The sequence below is a fragment of the Ceratosolen solmsi genome, unplaced genomic scaffold (assembly GCF_000503995.2).
Source record: "Ceratosolen solmsi marchali unplaced genomic scaffold, CerSol_1.0 scaffold11, whole genome shotgun sequence".
NCBI classification, from domain to species: Eukaryota; Metazoa; Arthropoda; class Insecta; order Hymenoptera; family Agaonidae; genus Ceratosolen; species Ceratosolen solmsi.
In genome coordinates this window covers 6,411,023-6,432,569 of record NW_011948416.1, presented here as the reverse complement: position 1 = coordinate 6,432,569, position 21,547 = coordinate 6,411,023, and the positions used below count along the sequence as shown (strand labels likewise).

The 21,547-nt window shown below is 32.9% G+C and overlaps 1 protein-coding gene across 1 annotated transcript in view; it reads left to right on the top strand.

Moving 5' to 3' along the window:
* The window catches only part of LOC105359480 (rho guanine nucleotide exchange factor 17), a 101,773-nt gene that overhangs the window by 17,400 nt on the left and 62,826 nt on the right, over positions 1 to 21,547 (top strand). Inside the window, 6 exon segments of the mRNA XM_011496093.1 lie at positions 5,068 to 5,278; positions 10,657 to 11,238; positions 11,241 to 11,320; positions 11,322 to 11,391; positions 12,976 to 13,314; positions 16,978 to 17,575. Of these exon segments, the coding sequence (XP_011494395.1) occupies positions 5,090 to 5,278; positions 10,657 to 11,238; positions 11,241 to 11,320; positions 11,322 to 11,391; positions 12,976 to 13,314; positions 16,978 to 17,575 (1,858 nt within the window). The 5' untranslated portion in view covers positions 5,068 to 5,089.

Here is a 21,547-nt window from a genome sequence, read left to right as displayed (position 1 = left end):
GCTAATTTATAAGTATAAATTTAACGCTTGTTATGCTTGTCATATGTTAAATTTGTAAAGAAATTTAAAGTTATAAATATTATCTATTAACTCTTTATTTTTATTTCTTATACCTTTTTACGCTATCAAGCGATTTTCATGAATAATAATAACAATATATCTATAATTTAATGCCTCATGTTTAATTAGTCAAAGTATATGACGAATTGAAAATTTATTGTAACTATAAAGAGCTTGATAAAGTTGTATTGCGTTTTTACGTACGCATTAGTATAATTCATTTACTAATAAATTATTTTAATTTGCCTCATTTGTATCCTGCATTATTTATATATTAGCGCCATCTTTAGGAATATTTGTTACCTAAGAAGATGAATGGCGTGTATGAGTTGATAAAATCGGTGATTCTATTATCGACCTTTTTATATAATTATTTTACAAATAAATAAATAAAAAAAAGCATGAAAATAAATCACATTTGTTACAATTAGAGAGAGAGATAGATAGAGAGAGAGAGAGAGAGAGAGAGAGAGAGAGAGTCCTACGCGCGCGCGCACACACATCCATATATATGTACGTACATATACCTATGTGTGTATATACACCCACCCTCCCACGCATGAATCCGTTAGTATAATATACCGACAGTGTCATTTGACATTTAATATGTGTATTTGTGGCTGCGTATGTGTTATTGTACGTGATGTGGGTACGGATGTATGCATATTTGCCTGCAAGCGTAATTTTATTTTATTATAATTTTATTAATTTGGTTATAATATTATTATTTGTCAGAAGAATAGTTTTCTTGTAAATACATAAATAATAATTAATACGTACAATAACTTATTTTCCAATTATAAATGATTATATTATTAGATAAAGGAATGTATAATATGAATAAAAACAAATGATTATTAATCATTGTTTACTGCATATTTCAAATTTATGAGGAATTACGATTTGAAAATGAAATTACATTTAAAAAATAATCATGTATTCGATTTACCATTTGTAAGGATATTTCTACTACGTTATTAAGTAAAATTAATCAATCGGTATGAGCTGTTTTTGAATTTTAAATGAAGGTTATTAAATATCTTAACAAATAGAGGAAAGGTAAAAAGAGACCTAATAAGAAAAATTGAAAAAAAAACATCATTCTTATTATTTCTTTATTCTCTTTAAAATTCTTTTCATCCTTTTACGGCTTATAATACTACTCTATACCTAAGATGTATGGGAGTGAGATAAGAATACGAGCTTTTTTATACCTTTCACTCTTGTGCCACCCTTTTCCACTTATAAGACGGATGGTAGACAAGCAGGGAAAAAGTAAGGTCGGCAAAATACTTTCTTTTCATTCACTGAAGATTCTCTGTAATCGTTTTCAACTTTTTTTTTCAAAAGCCCTTATGCGTATAAGAACAGATAGATCGAATGGACCGAATATCGGATTTAAGTTGTTTATTTGTGTGTAACATTTCAGTATTCTATCTAATCAATGAGTTATTTTGTGTATAAAAAAATATTAATATTATTATTAAATTGATGATTAAAAAGAAAATACAATATTTATGTTTAAAAAAATTTTAAGTTTAAAATTACATTACATAAGCTTTTTTACCTCTTTGTACGCAAAGGCTATATTTGTACATAATAATTCGTGTAAATAATAAAAATTTTCAAATTAAGAAATATAAATAAATTAATCCGACAATATTTAAATGTATTTCAATTAGAAAAATAGAATATTATACATCAGTATTTTATTTTATATAATATTTTACTTTATTAAATGATGACGCTCGAGATTATACGAGTACGTATGCCAACAGAATATTCGCGAACTCAACATGTCAATTCCGTTCGATTAAATGCTTAATCATTAGCGCACTTATTTATGCATATAAAATAGGTCATGTTTTGGACTTATTTGTATTCATACGTCGACGAATGAAATCAGCTGTCGTTCCGAAAGACATGTAAGTTGAAAATTGACGTGCTCTAAATACCGGAAGCACGGATTTGGTGCGAATATTAAAAATTCGATTGCATGGATCATTGATTTTACGGCGATCACGTTCACTTAATTTATCTTTGTAAAACGAGTGTTAGCAGGCAAATTGACTTGTCATCTAACTTAATTCTTTATCCAATTAAAATTGTACGAAACAAAAAAAAAATAAATATTTTTTTTTTAATGTCTCCTAAAATATAATAGACTTTAGACTGAAAATGGTTGTTCGAAGTACTAATACAAAAATCATTTAATTTATAATAACGTAATAATTACCAATCAGTTTCTAAATAATATTACCTGCCTTAATAAGCTAAAATTAGTTTTCCTTGCAATTATGCAGGGTCTTTCAATATACAAATTTCAATCCAAGCATTTTCTTTTCATTTTTAACACAAGACAATATCTATAATAAAGAGAGAACTCGAATCTGTGTGTGTGCGCGCGCGCGCGCGCGCGTGTGTGTGTGTGTGTGTGTGACGATGTCTTATTCTTTCGACTAATGAGAAGCTGAAAGGTATTATCTTTTTGACCTAGAACCATATTACATCGCCCCAGCGGCGCTCTAATTGAGATGTGCATAATTTAGTGCCAGCACACAACGAACTACTAATGTACAATGTTCAATTTATAATAGTTTTTTATGTTGAACTTTGTATTTTTGATTATGAAATTAAAAGTAAAATAATATTTAAATTAAAGAAATTATGTTTAATTATTGTGGAATGTTTGTTGTTGAGACACATTGAATAAATAATCTTCAATCATTATTTATATATATATTCTTAATAAAACATTATGGGGTGTATTATTGCAAAAAATTTTTATACATTTTAATACATGTTATTTATGATAAAAATTTCTACTGCTGTAATTAACGAGTCTTTCATTGTTGAAATGAACTGTATCTATATTCTTAAGAAATTAAATTAATTCAATAATTAAGTAAATTGTATTGGTGTTACTGTAAGTAGTCTGTGTTGTAAGTAATTTATATCATATTTATACAAATTTGGTGAAGTGTTTCGCTAATTTTGACATTCGTAATTTATATTATTTACAAATGTCTCTGGCTATTTTAACTTGAATTATTTGAGTTTAATTTAATGTATAATATTCAATATATAATCAATTAAATTCTATTATTTGTACAGATGTTGAACATATTTTAGAATTAATAAAGTAAAGTGGATTTTTTGTGCTGCTAAATTATTATAGATAAATATATAGATAAATATATATTTATGAAAAATATGATTGAAGATTATGTCTAGTTATTATTAATGAGATTTTATCAAGATATTAGAGAAATTTTAAACATACAAACCCAATAATGACTTGGCTTTTTGTTAGTGTTTTACTTTGTAATTTTTTGATTTAGTAGATTTTAGCTCTTCTAAATTGATTTCTTTGATTAATATAGATTCTAATAATCTTTTCTTATTAATAATAATGAATGCTTAAAACAAAATTCATTATTAGCTAGTGTACGATATATATATATATATCAATTACGCTTATATTAAATCTTTTTTTTTTACTATCATTATATTTATATGCAAGTGATTATATAATTACTATTAGCTATATATAATAACAATTTTTTATTATGTTTAATTTATTTTTAGTATGGCTGATTTAGTATAATATTATAGACTACAACTATAAAGACTATATAGAGTTTATAAGATCATAAAATAATTTTGATCTATTCTTATTTATAAACTGACTTTATTGTTATTATTTTTTATAATATCTGACATTATTGATGGAAGAAAAATAAAACAGCTATGATGATTTTGTCGTAATTTTGTAGTAAGTAATTTTGAAGGATTTATATTCTTTTAAATTAAATTGGAGAATCATACGAATCTATTGATATATTATGTTCTTATATAAAGTTTAAATAATATATTTGTTATAGTATATTTATCGTATGCTTAAATATCTCGCAATGCTTAACGAACGTAATTAACAAAGAATAAATTAAACTTACCAAATATTGTGCGTCGAAATAAAAATTTGTTGACATTTAGTTCATTGATAAATAAACTTGTTCGTAAGTAAAATTTCCTATATTTAGCTTACAAATACACCTCCATCAAAAATAATTATAAATTTTATATACTTATTTTCTACACGGATAGTACACTTTACCGGTCTAATCTCAGCTTAGCGTTTAGCTTTGAAAATTATTGCACATCTCTATGATCATCTAGTATACGAACATATCCTGATAAACTATTATTTTTAAGTATTAATAAAATGTTATAAATGTACAAAGTTTATGTGGCTGCCAAACGAAAAGAAAAGCTCGCTGAATAAAAGATGTCAACTACAAAGAAAAGTATCACCTTGACCCGATGAAAAATTGGAGCGCCATTGGTAGCGTCGCCTAAAGCACTTGCATCTCTTGTCCATCTGGTGAATGTCGTAAAATACAAAATTTACGATTAATACGAAAATATGACAAAATAAAGGTATATTTACGTGTATTTTCTCGCATTACTCAATATACAAATACACGGATGTGCGAGACGCATTTCCGACGATTGCTTGGCCATAGGCTTTCGCTTGTTGGAAAATCACCAATAGAATCAACCATAAGGACTTTTCCTACGTAAAATAAAAGAGTAAGCGTATAAGGACTATAAAGGGATGAGATATGGGAAGGGAGAATTGAAATTTATTATTTAACTATATATATATATATATATATATATATATATACTTTTCGTTCTATTTACTATAAACGAACGACCCAAAAATTATTATTGGGCTTCCTGTATATAATTTACTCAACGACATTCTTCCGTGAATAAAACGCAAGTTTTATCATCTCAAATTTTCTTGTAATTTCACATAGTCGAGTCCAACGAGATCGCCAATCGACACAAAGAAGTCGGCTAATAAAGAAAAATCGCAAACTTTAGAACACGTATAATGCGTATACACCCATCGACTCCAGAATCCTACGATAACATACCCGCAGCAACGAATAATCTCTCAAAGTTGCTAAATCGTCGACCCACATCTTACTGTTTCAGCGCCATCACGGAAGGATGAAGGATGCCCCGCGTCGGAGGAAACGGAGCTGGCGGTGGATGCGGAAACGCGGAGAAAACGGCGGATCAGAACAGTGTCGGTGCATCCGGATTCAGCGGTTGGCTTGGCGGAGCGGCGAGAGCCATGACCGGCGCTTCTGGTGGGAATTACGTCGTTCTCGGTGGCACCAGATATGGATTGCGCCTGTCCCAGGTGAGGCGGACTCCCGTTCCTTTTCTACTTTTTCCCTCCCATTTACGACATCGACAATTAAACAATTTACTCTTTAATTGGCCGTGCAATTCCTCGTCGACTCGTTTGCTTTCGGTCGAACGGTGTATACGGCTTTTAGCCAATATTAAAGTAGTGCGTCCGAGTTTAAGGCAATTATTTAGAAACTCGACGCATACGCTCGACGAATCTACAAGACCTGTCGAAGTTCTTCGTGAAACGAATTTTAACGAACGGCAATGCTTGAACTTATGCTTAGGATGATTCTTAGCGTTACCGTCACTTATTAAATTTGTACTCTTATTAGTTCTTATTATCTAGTTAATTTATTATCTTGTTGCGCTTCTATACTTTCTATATGGTACGCGCGAGCTGAGAATAAAGACCGGAATTTTGCTGCATTAAAGAAATTTATAAAATGAAGAATTCTGTGGCATTCATATTCAGCGTATTTGAGTTAAAATCCCATGATGATTATAGTGCCACATTGATAACTAATAATTTTTTATAACTATGAATGTATTTTTTTTTGGAATAGAAATCAAGCACCCAGATGTAAATCAATATTACAAACTTCCCTCTTATTTATAACCTTTATATATATATATATATATATATATATATATATATATATTATTATTTATAACGCATTGTTATGATGTATTTGAGAGCATTAGAAACTTGACCATGGAGCTCTTGATAACAAAACTAAAGAAAAACAAAAAAATGTCTATCGATAAAATTCATATATCTCTTATACATTTCCCATTAACCAATGAACGTTCCATTTGGCCTTGTAAGTACACAGGCGTTCGATCGCAAACAAATTTGAGCCTCCAGTCATTACTTCCACGACACATGGTTAAGCCTCGAATGCAATCCATATAGCTGGTACGGAGATCGGGAAAGTTCGCGCACCCGCGCGCCCAGACAATGTAATTTTTATACAATAGTCGCGACGCGTAGATTTTCTTGCACAGTCAGTTAATTTCACCGACTCTGCGTTATACAGCCGAGATAAGTGATTACGCTTTATCTTCGTAGTGCATCCCGACAGTGGGACTACATGCCTTTGGCTCTCCTGTCAACTACCCCGTCAAATTGTAATTTCAATTGTCTAATTGTGTTATCTGGACGTATGATTTTTGTTAAATTAATTATATTATTATTATTATTATTATTATTATTATTATTATTATTATTATTATTATTATTATTATTATATTAATAAGGGCTGCGTTAAAATCGTATATTATTTATACATTACATTAACATTGAAATTGAATTCACGCTCAAATTGCGAGCAAAAATTCCGTTATAAATTAACTGGTCAGTAATTTCCCTTTGAATATATACATATATTTATATATGTATTGGTATTAACACTAAACACAAGTCTTTAAATTTAAGTATTTGAATTTCGAAGAAAAATAATCCCTTTTATTTTGTTTCGAAATTTACAATTTATTTTCTTTATTCCATTATAGCATAGTTTGCTCTTATGCTCTCTTTATTTTACTGCTTTCGCCTACTTTTCTTTTTCTTATGTATCTTTTTATCTGCTGCTGTATTTTTAAGTCATTTAAATGTTTAATCATTCCTATTCATATTAATAAATTTACTCGTACTTACAAAGCCCTGAAATCCGTAACCATTTATTTTGAGTTGTGATTTTCGACAATACTTTGTCGCTTTTTTCAGTTTTGCATGCAGCTCTTGCATTGAGTATTAAAATTTTATTAAGAATTTATTGGCAAATTAATAAAAATTTGAATAAAAAGTCATCGACTTGCTTAAAACACACACATAAGTACGGCGTTCAGACTATTTTGTTTCGCTACTCACGTTTCCCTTCCCCGTATAACCCTCCCAACAACACGGTCCCTTTCATTCTCGGATCAACTCTCTTCCACACTTCTTTTCTCATTCGGTTGTATTCATCCACAGTTATCTTTGTACTCTCTCCCTCTGCCTCTCTCGCTTTCTCTTCCACTCCCTTCAGCTTGTTTCATTTTCTGTTGTACATGCTATGTTACGTAGGGAGTGATGTAAGTGGATACATTATTATTATTCAATGCTTTTATCTCTTATTTTTGCTGAAAAATACATAGTATTTTGTTTCTTCCTTTCATGTATTCTATAAATGTATACTCACGCCTATGCATGAACACAGAAGCGTGAGTTTTTACTTTAGTAAGATAATGATGATCTTCATTAACCTATTAATTATAATTTTACGAAAGTATTAGCGTTGAAATTATTTTCCTCCGCTGTGCTTTAATTTGGCGAAAAAAACTGCGTTGTAAAATAATGCAGATTAATAACTCTTTACAAACCTAACTAATTTTTATTTTCAAACTAAGACGGTCTATTATTATGCTGTCCTACGATTTTAACTTTTCCAATCTAATTATATTTATATATTCATAAATAGTTTGTCAATGCTTAAGTTATTTCCCATAAGTATTATGAGTAAAGTATATTATGCTCTATTCGATTCAACTTGATTATCAAATATTAACGATTTTTCAGAATAAATTTGGAATTTAGTTGGATTTCTAGACAGGATTATACGAATTTCTATAAATGAATAGTTAAATAGTTAATAATAAGATGCTCAATTAATAATTTCACATTGAAGTGCATTATCGGTAAGATAAGATTTTCATTCTACGCATGTATTGCAATTTCCAAGTTAATGTAATAAAATTTTTCATATTAAAACTCCAATATCATAATGCGATTGCAAATTGTAATATAATTAAAAATTGCCTTTTAAAGCTGTCTATACTAATTTCATTATTTTATTCGAGAGATAATTATATTTTTAATTGTTTCAAAATTAAATCGATAATATAAAAGGTAGATAGTTGTATGCAATAAATATAAAATAAAAATCTAATATACTTTACATGCTACTAATGTTACGTTATCAAAGAAAGGTACAACAAATTCATAAACGTAGATTAATTTCTTATTATTTCTACGTAAAATTTCTAACGTAATGTCGATGAGCTTTCACATAATTGTTCACGATCAATGGCTTGTCGACTGGCACTGCGTATTCGCACAGATCGTATGATCCCAGATGATAAAATAGAAATTTCTCTATGAAATTCCTATGCCAATGGTTGAAAACCTCTTTTGTTACGGCTAATTGTTGTTGCGAGAGGCGTTACGTGTACGTTCAATTTATACGCTATAATGCACAGTCGAAAGAGTACATGCACTTATGAATATTTCAGCGTACGTTACGTTGAAGAACAACGGTTGAAAGCTCGTCTTCCGGACTAGTGACGAATGCCAGAGTTGGGGCAGGTCAGCGCTACTCACGTAACTTTTCTTATCCAATTCTTTTTTATTGGTATGAGCTGTTTCATTGAAGATAATATTGAAGATAAATAGGAAGGAGTGAGACGCGATTCTACCCTGAATATTCTCGATTCGTTTGAATTATAAAAAGTTAAAAATCTATTTACCGTTAATTATTAACCTATAAAGTAATAAGGTAAAGTAATAAGAAGGACGTTTGATACCATATGTCTGAAGTCAGGATAATGCTGCTATAAAATAAATTTTACGCAAAGTTGAAATTAAGCTTTTAATCAGACGGCTCAGCCCTTAAAAGTCCAGTGCCTTAAACAATAACAATAACTGTAATAATTATAAATATGAAAATATGGAATATGAAAGGGATGAAAAATCTGATATGAATAAATAATCAATTTGTATTCTTTAAAAACATCTTTTGATTGCATGATTAAGAATTGATAATAGATAATGGGTAGTTATTAATAAAAAGAAAATATATACAAAAGTATTAATGTAAAAGGCAGGCGCCAAGGTATTGAATAGAAACTGGGAAAATATGTTCAAATCATTACATTTGCAAATTTGATAGTTTACAAAAAGTAAAAAATACATTGCAATTATATTGCTTTCTTATATTATCTTGAATAGATTATCTTGAATAGATCTCTACTCGGATAGAACTATTTCAATACAAAAATATCTTTATAATATGCCCAATTTTTAATCATTATTATATATCAATCTATTTAACATCTATTTAATGTACTATATTGAAAATAATAAATAATAAAGAAATATTAGCATTTATAATTGTTGTAGGAATCAATAAAAAATTTAATCAGTGTTTATCCTCATTTAAATATCCTATATCGAAGGTACGCTTGTTCTCGTGATAATATATATCCATACATGCATACGCAGTTATATTTCACGAATACGCGCGCACGCGCATTTAACATGTTTACTTTGAGTTTCGCATATTTTTAAAGAAAAATTTTTCGTCGTATTTAATTCATAATTAATTACTGTTTCAAAATCATTTTAGATATCACGAATAACGTTAATCTGAATTTTACAAAATAAATACCATAATTTTTTTTACGATGCACAATGCAAGTACTCATTTATAATACGTTGTAATTCGGAAAAATTCGAGATTAATTATTAAAGTTTATTAATAAACTATTTATGTGCTTTATAGAAACAAAAGTAAAATCCTCGATACTCGATTATTACATATCCTATTTATAGACACGATTTAATACAAATACAAATACAATAGACAATAAAATAGTAAGAAAACAGAAAATATTATTACAAAAAAGAGAATAGTTTTTATTTTAAATTATCGGCCATATTGAATGCAATACTTATAAACAATCGTAATAGCAGATATAATTTTCAAACTCTTATGCTTATTCAATAACGATATGTTTCTGTATTCGTGCATGTGAGCTCGTTCAATCAACAATCATCCAAATTAATTTAAAGGGCTTTTACCGTGTGTCAATTTATTGGTGACGTAATTCAACTTATCATAACCGTATACGGATACGCTCAATTACTATGCAAGTACGATGCAAGTACGATGCGTAATATCGTCGTTATCGTGAATTAAAATTCAAGTCAAGACGCATATTTTTACACGAAGAGATGAAATGTAGTTGGTCGAGTTAGTTCTTTCAGTACCAGAAACACGAGACGCGAAACGTAATGTCGAAGTTATACGCTATATCGATGAAATTAAACACGGCTTCTTATAATCGTAGGTCCGCAGTAAGTTATCTCTCGTAGATTACAAAGAGCGAGCAAACATAATGAAAGCAAATATCGTTTAAGAAAGATTAGCGCGAGAGGTGCGAAAAGAACAGCTTGACTCGCTCGATTCTTATCAGCCATCCGATTTGACGAAACCTCTCATGAAGCGATAGTCATTTAGTAATTTATCGAAATCCAAAGGCTCGATACGAATTCTCACGATAAAGATCGACAAAAGGCACGGTTCCGCCAAATCGACGTCAATCAATTTTCCCCGTTACTGCTTCCAGGACAGCCTGCCGCCGGCGAGTTCGCGCGAGGAACTTCAGGAGCGTCGACGTAAGCGGCACTCGCACGAGAGCGAATCTCGGGAGCGTTTGACGGAGGCGAGACCGAGCCTCGAGCTCGTCGGTAGCGACTGCTGCTGCATCGGGCCTCGGAGCCGCCTCCTGCCCCTCGGCTCTCGCATCCCGCTCTCCTGGGCAGGCGCCTCCGCGCCCCGCCAGCAGCAACTTCATCACCATCAACATCACCACCAGCAACAGCAGCATCAGCAGCAACAACAACAACAGCAGCAGCAGCAGCAGCAGCAACAGCGGCAACAACAACAGCAACAGCATCACCGTCAGCACCAGGCGGCGCAAGCGACGCCGTCGGCTAATAATAGCCAACGCTATTGGCCACAGAGCGGCGCGGAGTTGCCGGCAGTCAGTAGCAGCCAGGGCGCGCTCGGTCACGCTAGCGGCAACCCGAGCACGTCGCCCTTGATCGCCTCGGCCTCCTCCTCGGTCTCCTCATCCGCCTCGTCCGCCTCCTACTCCTCATCCTCGTCCTCCTCGTCGCCGGCTACTCAACAGCATCATCAGCATCATTATCAGCCTCAGCAGCAACAGCAACAGCAACAGTATCGGCAACTGCAACAGCAACAGCAACCGCAACAGCAACAACTGCCGTCGCCGGTTAGTAGCGCATCTGTGCCACGGCAGCTCGCCCAGTGGACCAAACACCAGAGCCTACGGCTACAGGTACTGCCAGTTGGACCTACCGCGCACCTCGCCTCCCCATCTCCTTGCCCTCTGCACCCTGACCACTGCCACCAGATCCGCTCCGTCGCCGACGTCGCGTAGCCGCGTCGCGAGATAAGCGCGCTGAGGAGTCGGAGCTGACTGCGCGCATCCCGGGATCCGACCCCAACGGGGATTAATACCCCGCAACAGATACTCTCTGCCCATGGAGTTTGTTGCTAATTTGTTTGTAAGGCTCTCTTGTCAAGTTATTGTGTTTTTGTTACATGGATGTTTGTTCCGCTTTACAATTTGTTTGCACATCTCCCCCCCCCCCACACACACACACACCCACCGTCCTCCTCCACCTCTCGTCACGTAATTTTCAAACCTTTATGATTTTTGATTGAGAGGTCGCCGAGGTCGGAGTTGGCTGGTTTTTGGGATTTGACGCGAGTGCAATCGATTATCAAGAACCGAACACGAACACTGAGTACACGAGTGATACGACTATTGGTGATTGTTGGCGCGTTCGCTAAATCTTTACCGACCAAGATTTGTGTGTTCAATGTGCTTCGAGGCATCGGTGATTACCATCGTATACAATGATAAAAAATGCGTGGATTCCGAAGTCTTTAACATGAAATGTATACGGACAAGTTACGAGCCTGGAGTTTTTTATGTCACGGAGATGATGCGTGCAGTGACGCTGGTGCAAAACGCGGCAATGAAACTTTACCGAATTTGCCGGATACGGAGGAAACAGCGAGGCGCATTTATTTTTATTTCCCCCCTCGTTATATTTATCGCGCTAATGGTTCCTAAAGAGTTTTACTAATTTTGCGGCGACTTGTTTAAAGCCCGCCGTTCATCGAGCTTATATAAAAAATTCTCACGCTACTTTTCCGCGGAATGTATATAGGATACTCATTTATTTCTTTCCAATTAGTTGATTATTCTTTCATACGACGAAAAAATGCATTTGCATTTACAAAAATTCATTAAATTTTTCGGCCCAGTGGAATGGCAATTTACGTTCATTAGCAGCCGCAACGATGACCCGAAGATTATTTAACATCTCGCATCATTCATTTAACGTAAAGTAAAATGCTCGTTTGCAATATTGCACGTGACTCAGAAAAAAAAAAAAAAAAAGAAAAAGAAAAAAGAAAAAAATGGAATAGAAAGTCTCCGGTGCTTCAATAGTCTCCGAGGCTATCGAGCGATTACAATTTCGCTGCACGAACAAAAATTAACAGTACTGAACGCCTTGATAAAATGTCTTTCGCTCAATAGCATGGCCGACCGATTATTTCTCAAATGCAATCGCTGGAAAAATATACCCGGAACCGCAAAACCCTTGACGGCCCTCAAACCCAAATGTAATGGCCAAGACCTGCGGTGAAATAGGCGCTGTTTCGACGGTTAAAGGCGGATAAATCCGCGATCGAGCCGCGATTAGCGCTAAGCCACACTAAAGTTAGCCGGCACCCGGTAATGTTAGTCGATCCCGGTCGATCCCTTTTTGATCCGGAGGCTTCCGGTGCGCTTACCGCGACTCGACTAATCGGGCCACCGCCCGTGCTTTTGCTTTTCCGGTCCAAGGAGCCAGCGGTGACAGCGGTGGACCGGCTGCAGAGATTCCGATGGAGCGGCGGCAGCGGGGGCGCCGGCGCCGCTGGCAAGAAGTCGTCCTCGGCCCCGCGGACCAGCGACAAGACCGAGCGGCTGCGCGAGCTCACGGAGAAGCTTAAGGGCCCAGCGCCGGTTCCCCCGCCCAGGAGGCCCTCGCGCCTTCACGCGTCGTCATCGCCGCCCCCGCCCCCACCGCCACCGCCCCCGCCGCCGCCACCTCCGCCATTGCCACCGTCGCCATTGCCACTGTCTCTACCACTCGGACGGCAGCAGGACGGCTGCCAGAAGAGCAGTACCACCAATTCGCAGGTAAGTACCTCGATCGAGCCCTAATGCTCGAGATGCTGGTTGCATTGTCGAATTGTCGAGATCAGTCGGGCGACGCTTATTTGGGGGGGGGGGGGAGTGACTGTGACTTTTGATGGCGAGGCTGCATTTGTAGGCTGAGTAAACTTGGAAAGAATTCCTACCGCGGTCGAGGCATTTTTCAACGTTCGACCGTGTAAAAGTTAATTTGTCGAGTCGAATTTGGAATCAAGTCAATTATTTAATTGCAGGAAAATTAGTTATTGCCAATAATTTATTTTAATTCCCGTTGCTATTTTGTTTTGGATAATGTTACTTGCTTGAGATGAGAGACTACGCGAAGTAGGAAGGAGCGCCTCTACATATTGAACATTTCTTTTTATAATTTTGATTATTATTTTTAATTTTACGAATCGCAGCGCTAACCCTTGCGTAATTTGCCAATAATTTTAAATCGCAATATTGATGAAATTGCGAGTTTTCGCGAGTAAGGATTGCGTCGGGTAATACGCGACGACAGATGTTTAAGCATTGATATGATTATCAATAAAATGAACGTGAAGAAAATTCATAAATATTATCGATACTTGTCAGTCTTATCAAAAACGTGAATTGCCAAATGCCCTTTTAATTAATTTAATAATTAGAAAATTATTATAATTATTCTATCAGGCGTGTCTTTAAGGTTAAGTTTGCTAACCATGTACGTCTGTTTGGATTTATTTATGATTAAAAAAATTATAATTCATTTGAAAATAAAAAAAGTTGAAATTTTGGAGTTCCAAGATAAGAAGATTAAAATTTTATTTTCTATACAAAATTTATAGTTGTAATGAGTCGAGTCGCCTTCCTCTAATTTCCTCGCAGATTTAAAGAGATTTGTTGGCGTAAAATGCCAAATGAATATTCCAATAGAGATGTAATATACTTGTATTAATGTTTAAATTTTATCAGATAATGGTATGAAAATTTTAGTACTTCGAACCTAGAATTGCTTATTTATGTTGCAACCAGTGATTTATTAGTTAGTACACACGATTGCCATATGTTTATATTAAAATATTCTTATTGCAGTAACTTTAATGAATTTTACTTTACTGAGACAAGCTGATGTTTGAATTTTAATTACAAAATTAGTTTATAATTATAAAATAATATAAGGCCAAAGTTTCAACCATCGTTTAATCGTAAATTCATTTATGTTAATCTAAATATTTGTATCAGATGTGAAATAATTTACGTAAGAATTAACTTTCCTTGGCCATTGTTATAATATATATGAGCGCGCGCGTGCGCGCTGTGTCTGTCTGTGTGTGTGTGTGCGCGCGTGTTTGTGCGTGCGTGCATGTGCGCGTGTGCACGCGCGAGCGCGCCGATCTGTTTGTGTACGCAAGAATGTAGAATAATTTCATTAATTTCGTGAGAGAAAAAAGAATCTCAAATCTATCGATGATGTTCGGAAAATCTTTACGGAAAATAGTTGAATCATAATTCTATAATATCTACATCCATTAATAAATATCAGAATATTTGTTTGATTTACGATTCCTATATTATCTTGAAAAGCTATCAATAGTCATATAATAATGTAATTTATTATTAGATTAATATGCTAATATAAATATAAATTTTCCGTCTACTTTCATTTAATTTATTAAATTTTCTAATTTTATTTTAATTCTGGTTGCATTTTTTCTCGCCTTACACCTTATTTTCTTTATCTCGCAATCTTTTTCTCGTTTTCTTTGGCATTTCATTCCGCTTTCTGTGGATTTATTAAAAGCTTTCGTGCGTCTTTCAATTTATTTTGACCAAGGATAAAGATTCATGCATTTATTGGGACAACGACAATTCATACTAAAGCATTGTTCTTATTTTCGTTCATGTTTTGCAAGTGTAAGAGAATTTTTTTAACGTATGATTTTATTAATTGGAAAATCTATCTTGGAAAATACTATAGATTCTCTGGTATATTACATATTTTTGGTACCTAAGGCGATGTTTGTTATTTATAGTAATATAAATTTTTTTATGAACACAAATAAAATGATGCAGAAGATACTTCTCCATAAATTTAATAGCTTACTTTATTAGTCATAAACATCATTTAAAATGTAAAAAAGCTTTAATAATGGTTATAACGGAGACTGTTGCTCTTTGATTTCGTTGCTCCTTTCTTCACTATGCGCTATTCGAGCAAGTATACTTTATTTATTTCCGAAAGCATTTAATAATGAAACGAAGTATTGCACATACAACTCACATTATATTATTACATTAATTTTTTTTTTTTTTTTTTTTTTTTGTCAAATAACGACAAAGGGCGTCACTTTTCATTCTCTCTTATCCCGCAATGTCATATAGAGGTGGATGCATTGCACTTGTCATCGAAATTGACTATGTCACTAGCTCCATAAATCACTTTTCCGTGTACTTTGCCGAATAGGAGGTACCTTGCCATCTGCCATTCAATCAATCCGAAAATTCTCTCAAAAACACGCGTGTGCCGGTTTAATTCTACGGTTTATTGTGCTCCGGAGCCGGCACGTGCACGTGTATCTGTTTAATGTCGGCCACATCGGAATTAGAAAATGTCGGCATGTAGAGACTGGTTGGGCTCGATGGATTACAATCATTTAACATTTCAATTAAGATTTGCGCTTTTGCTTTCGTGGTTACGGACGAGTAAGAGCGCGGGAGGAATTGCAACGATTTTGGCAAATTACCCCTGCTATTTAAAATCAGCCGATTCTTCCCGTTTGACGCTATTTAGCTAGTTTACGACTCTCGTTTATTTACATAACGTATTCTTATAAATGCACAATATCAACGAGCTTGGACATCATAGAGTCTTTGGCGTTAATTTATTAGCGAAATTAATGACGATAATGCTTTTTCTTTTCTTCGTTAAAATACTGACATTTAAATAATATGTAAATTTCTTCGAGACTTTCAATGGCAATGCGTATATTTATTATCTTTAAGTAAAATTGCTTATGGTTTTAACATTAAACTGACAAATAAAATAAATTAGCTTAATTCGCAAAAATCAGCTTAAGTATACACTTTTGTTACTAAAATGTTTCGAGTTGACAATGTCGGCCTGTCAATCAATAAATATTCGGGAATATAATCAACCATCGAACGAGCGAATTTTTCATATTAATGCAATGTATTTGCAGTGTAATATTTATATGCATTTTGAATTTTTTTAATGTAATTAATCCTTAACGTAAAATTGCTTATAGTAAAAGTCCTAAAATTCGTAATTACAGCCTATTAAATGTATTTTCGAATGTATACGCTTTTATGAATTCTTCAATTATATGTGAAAATATGTTTGCCTTGAAATGACTAAATTTACAAGCTTCTCAGAGATTAAAACTTGAAGAACGAAATCATCGTTATTTTGCTGTCCCTTGTTGTTTTTTCTTCTCTATTTCTTTACATTATTTTTATTTTTATTTTATTTTATTTTATTTTTTTTTTTTTCCAAAGAAAGCTAAAGACTCTACATATCCAACGGAATCAGTATTTTATAGAATTCTGAAAAATTATGAATGTTCTAAGGCATGAGCTTCTGTTATGCACGAAAAATAAAAATTGCCAATACACGACAATCCAGCTTGCTCGAATGCGCTCGAGGTCTCTTAATACAATGACCTTCGCATCGAATCGTTTTCCATTATCGATAATGTTTTCCGAAAAATGGACGCGCGCTCACCGACGGTGACAGATTCACATACAGAGACTCAGACAGACACGGAGACGGACAGGGTCGACGCCGAGATTAGTGATCGTCCAAAGATAACAAGGTCAGGGAACGGCAGCCACGGTTGCGTTCTCTACCCCCCCAGGAACGGCGAGTCTAGCACTCCATCTAACAGTTGCCCTCCTAATCGGCAGCAGCACCGCAGCGAGAGCAGTCGTACCGAGTCGTCGAGGATCAATTGCCAGGGCCATGCTGTTTCCTCGGAGGCTGGCCATCGGCTAGCCCGGAGCGAGAGTCAGGCCGAAGAGTCGGACTCTCGGGTGAACGGGATCGCTTCTTGCTGTGGTGCCGGGGCGCGGCACTGCCGGCAGCACAGTGACTCCCTGGTGGAGGACGGCCTTGGGAGGCACGGCGAGCTCGTGGGTCCTCAGTGCGAGGCCAGGGACGCCCTTGCCGGACTTATGGAGTCCAGGGGCCCGTCCTTGTTCTCCTGCCACAGGCAGGGCCAGCCTTATCGGAGCGCCTCTTTTGGCCAGGCCGACTTCGCTATAGGTGAGCCGAACTTTATCACCACCAGGACTCCCACGCCATCTTACGATTAAGTTAAAAAAGTTTACTACGTTTTTTATTAGGATGGGCGTTGATTAGGTTTTCCCTCAATTCAATGCGTCTGTCAGTTAAATAGGGAAATAAGCGAATGATCGTATATAATTAACAATCTCATCTGATATATAATCGACAGAATGAAGAAAGATTTAGAAAGTATGCGATCTGCTTATTATTAGATTAATATTTGATAGTTTGACATATGCTTGATATTTGACAGAAAAGTTAATTAATATTCACGACTTTTACAAAAATTTTTTGACGCCTGCTTGTTTTTCATCGAATGAAATTAATTTGACAGATATCATTAAATATGAGTCAATGCTTTAATAAAGAATTTCCAAAAAGAACATTGAGTATAAGCATGAAAAGTTTTGCATTTATTTAATTAACTGGCAATTTTAACAGAAAGACATTATTTTCATAACATAGTTCGTTTCCGACATTGTTTCATGCTTTTCGAGAGATAACACAGATACTTCGTGTAGGCCAATATATTTATTTTAAAAGTACATTTTAAAATTTCGAGTAATTAATAGTAAAGGCAATAACAATATTATAAGTTAGTTATTAAATTATATTATAGTCATAGTTATTATTAAAAGTAATATTATTTGATTATTTAATCAAGATGTGAAGTATACTGGTAGAAGAAATATACAATTAATATATACGTAATTACTGATAAATAATGTAATTAAGATGAAATATAATGAAAATATTCAGCTTTTAATATTATTTTTAAAGTTTTACGGAAATTATGTTTATATAACTCTTGTATGCCATTTCTGAAAACGCTTTGATACAAAGATTTTTTAATTAAATATTGTTAATGTTATTAAATTCGTTATTTACTTGAACCTTCATATTGATATTGATATGTGAAACTGATTGGTTATGAGTTTTAAGAACAGTTTAAAATATGCCAGAAATTTTATTAAAATATATATATATTTTTTTTTTTACGAAAAGTCATATATTTAAGAGACGATGCTAACTTTTATGGTTTTTCCGTATCATTTTTCATGAATTTATTTATGTTGTTTACTTGAAATAAGAGATAAATAAAAAATTAAAGACAAGACAAATATTAAATTATATAAAACGTGACCGTGATACATATCGACAAGTCTATGAAAAACAATTACGACAAAATAGAAGAAAATAAAGGAAAGAATAGGACACTATGAGATCATAGATGAAATAGAGGAAGAAAGTTCATTATTTTTAACTTCAAATTTGTTAGGAAAACAAAACGAAATTTACATTAATTTTATTCATATACATGATATAAATATTAGAAAAATATAAATAGCTTGAAAAACAGCGTAGTGAGAGCTTTGAGATTAGTCGTATATTACAATTTAGTAAGGATATTTATTGTTATAAATAGAAGAGAAATATCGAATTAAAATCGTTGTCAATAAATCTATAATATTCAGTTTTGAAGACGAATTAATAATTTAACTAAAGCAGGAGTTTCAATAAATTTTGGAATTATATATTTTTAATTTTAGAGATTTATATATATATATATATATATATATATATGTCGTATTGTATAGCAGAAAAATTAAATTAATTTAATTTTCATAAATCCTGAAGGGCTTGTTTTTATTTTTTAATTACTGATATTAACTTATTAAATATAAAATAAAGAAATACATTGATTTTTTTAACCCTTTAATAAGTAAATGACATGCGATTGAATTGAATTCCGAATTAGTACGCATATGATATATTTATTCCAAAATATAATGATACGAATTTTTACGAAAATTTTATTTACTATAAAAAGACAAAAAGTTCACATAGTTTTCTCTTATTATTAATTTATCAACATTTATATTTATGTGGTTATTAGATGAATCATAAAATTTGTCATAAATTATTAATCAAAAGTTTTAATTGAATATGGTTACATTAAGTATTAATATACAACACGTGCTTACGAAGATTAAGAAATAATAAATAATTTTTTAACAAGCTATTTTTTCCATAAGCTACATTTCCATTATAAAAATTTATGATTCAAATATGCGCAGTTAATGAAATTATTTACTTAGATTCAGACAATTTTTTTTTTTTTTTTTTTTTTTTTTTGTAGAATTAACGTTCACTTAATTATCGCAGTAATTCGTATATTTTATAATGACATACAATCTTTATTGATTGGGTAACAAAACGCCAATTATAAGGGGAAGGTTAATAATAAAATAATTAAGTATCCCTACCTTTAAAAAAAAATTAACACAAAACGACTACACGACATGAAATAACTAAGTTTGAATACGATTGTCAGATATTTAAATCTATTAGTTGATGAGGGAGTTTAACATGGTAAAACGTTGCTTTTACGTATGCGTAGTGAGACGCGCATTTCGCGCATTTTCTAGAAACGCGCAGCTTGCCAAAGTCATGCCGATGGTAAATACGCGTAAAGTAAGTAAAGCGTGCGCATAAGTACCGAAATAAGCTGAAATGAGCATCGAGTCGGTGAGCAATGCTTAATCGAGCCAAGCATTCGGTAGCTTCAAAAGAGGCGAAAGATTTAAAATTCGCTTATCGTAGCAGTTATTTTCTTTCATTCGCTAAAAATAAAAGCTGCATAAAGATACTTTTTATACGATAATTCTTTGCGATCGCAGGGAATAGCATAATTTCTACACGTTTGTCGAGTTCAAGATATCGATAAAATCCTATCAATAGGAGATGGCATTTTGAGCAAATATGCATTATTCCGCAGTGATTACTCGTATTTTTACTCTATTGCTTAAGTCTTCTATTTCATGTAAGAGCGGAGGGAAAAGTTTTGGCATTAAGTATTTTTTCAGTATGATTATTAAAATTACTTATAAATAGCAATTGAGGCAGTTTTATAATTAACGATCGCAAATGACGAGAGTTAGTAGTTAACGTGCACATTTTTTTAATTGCATATTTTTCACAATAAAGTTATCATAAATTTCATTACATTTTCACTTCCTCTGAAAAATTCATGTTTCGCTTACATCTCGTGATGATATGAGTAAATTTCAAAAGTATATTTCTACACTTGTTTCGAGTCTTTCATAATAGCACCGTATTTTACTTACTTTTATGATCGTTAACTTACATTGTTATATATTGAAATTTGTTGTTTATTTCTACACCTCATACGAGTCTTTGATAATAGCATCCTTTTTTTATTTACAGTTTATGCTTCGCTAATAAATGTTGTTATACTTTGAAATTTGACGTCTATTTCTACATCTAATACGAGTCTTTGATAGTGGCAAAATTTTTTATTTACCTTTTGTACTTCAAAAAAAAATTTTGTTCTATATTGAAATTTTATGTTTCTGAGCTCATTCGGAGAGTGCAAGTTAGTTACATAAAAGTTATTTGTTAGTGAATAAATTTGCAAAGTATGTCATTTGTGTTATTGATATTAAATCGAAGCTGATATTGAAGGGGCTCAAAATGAGTTTAGTTATAAAATGAGTAAAAAGTGTATGCTTGGCATGAAAAATAATTATTTTTAAGAGATATATCGAAATAAAAAATACCAAATTAGATAAATTTTGTTATGGGCTTATAATAATTCGATAGTACATTTTTCAAGATTTTCTGAGCAACGGAGTGACATATAATTTTAATAATTATTTTCACTTAAAATTCATTAAAGAGTATAATTTTCAATATGACTTTGATGCACTGTTCTTATCTTTCTTTTGTTACAAATTTTTACATTTAATTTTGTTGATTTGTGAAATCATTAAAATATTTTAATAATTTAATAAAGTAATTTCTACAATTATCTCGGTTTTTTGAAATTGAATCGACCGAGCCGAACTGAATTTATAAAATTAAATCTGCATTTTTATTTCATAAAATCTTATTATAAACAGTAGTATCAAATTAATCTTTCTCAAATTT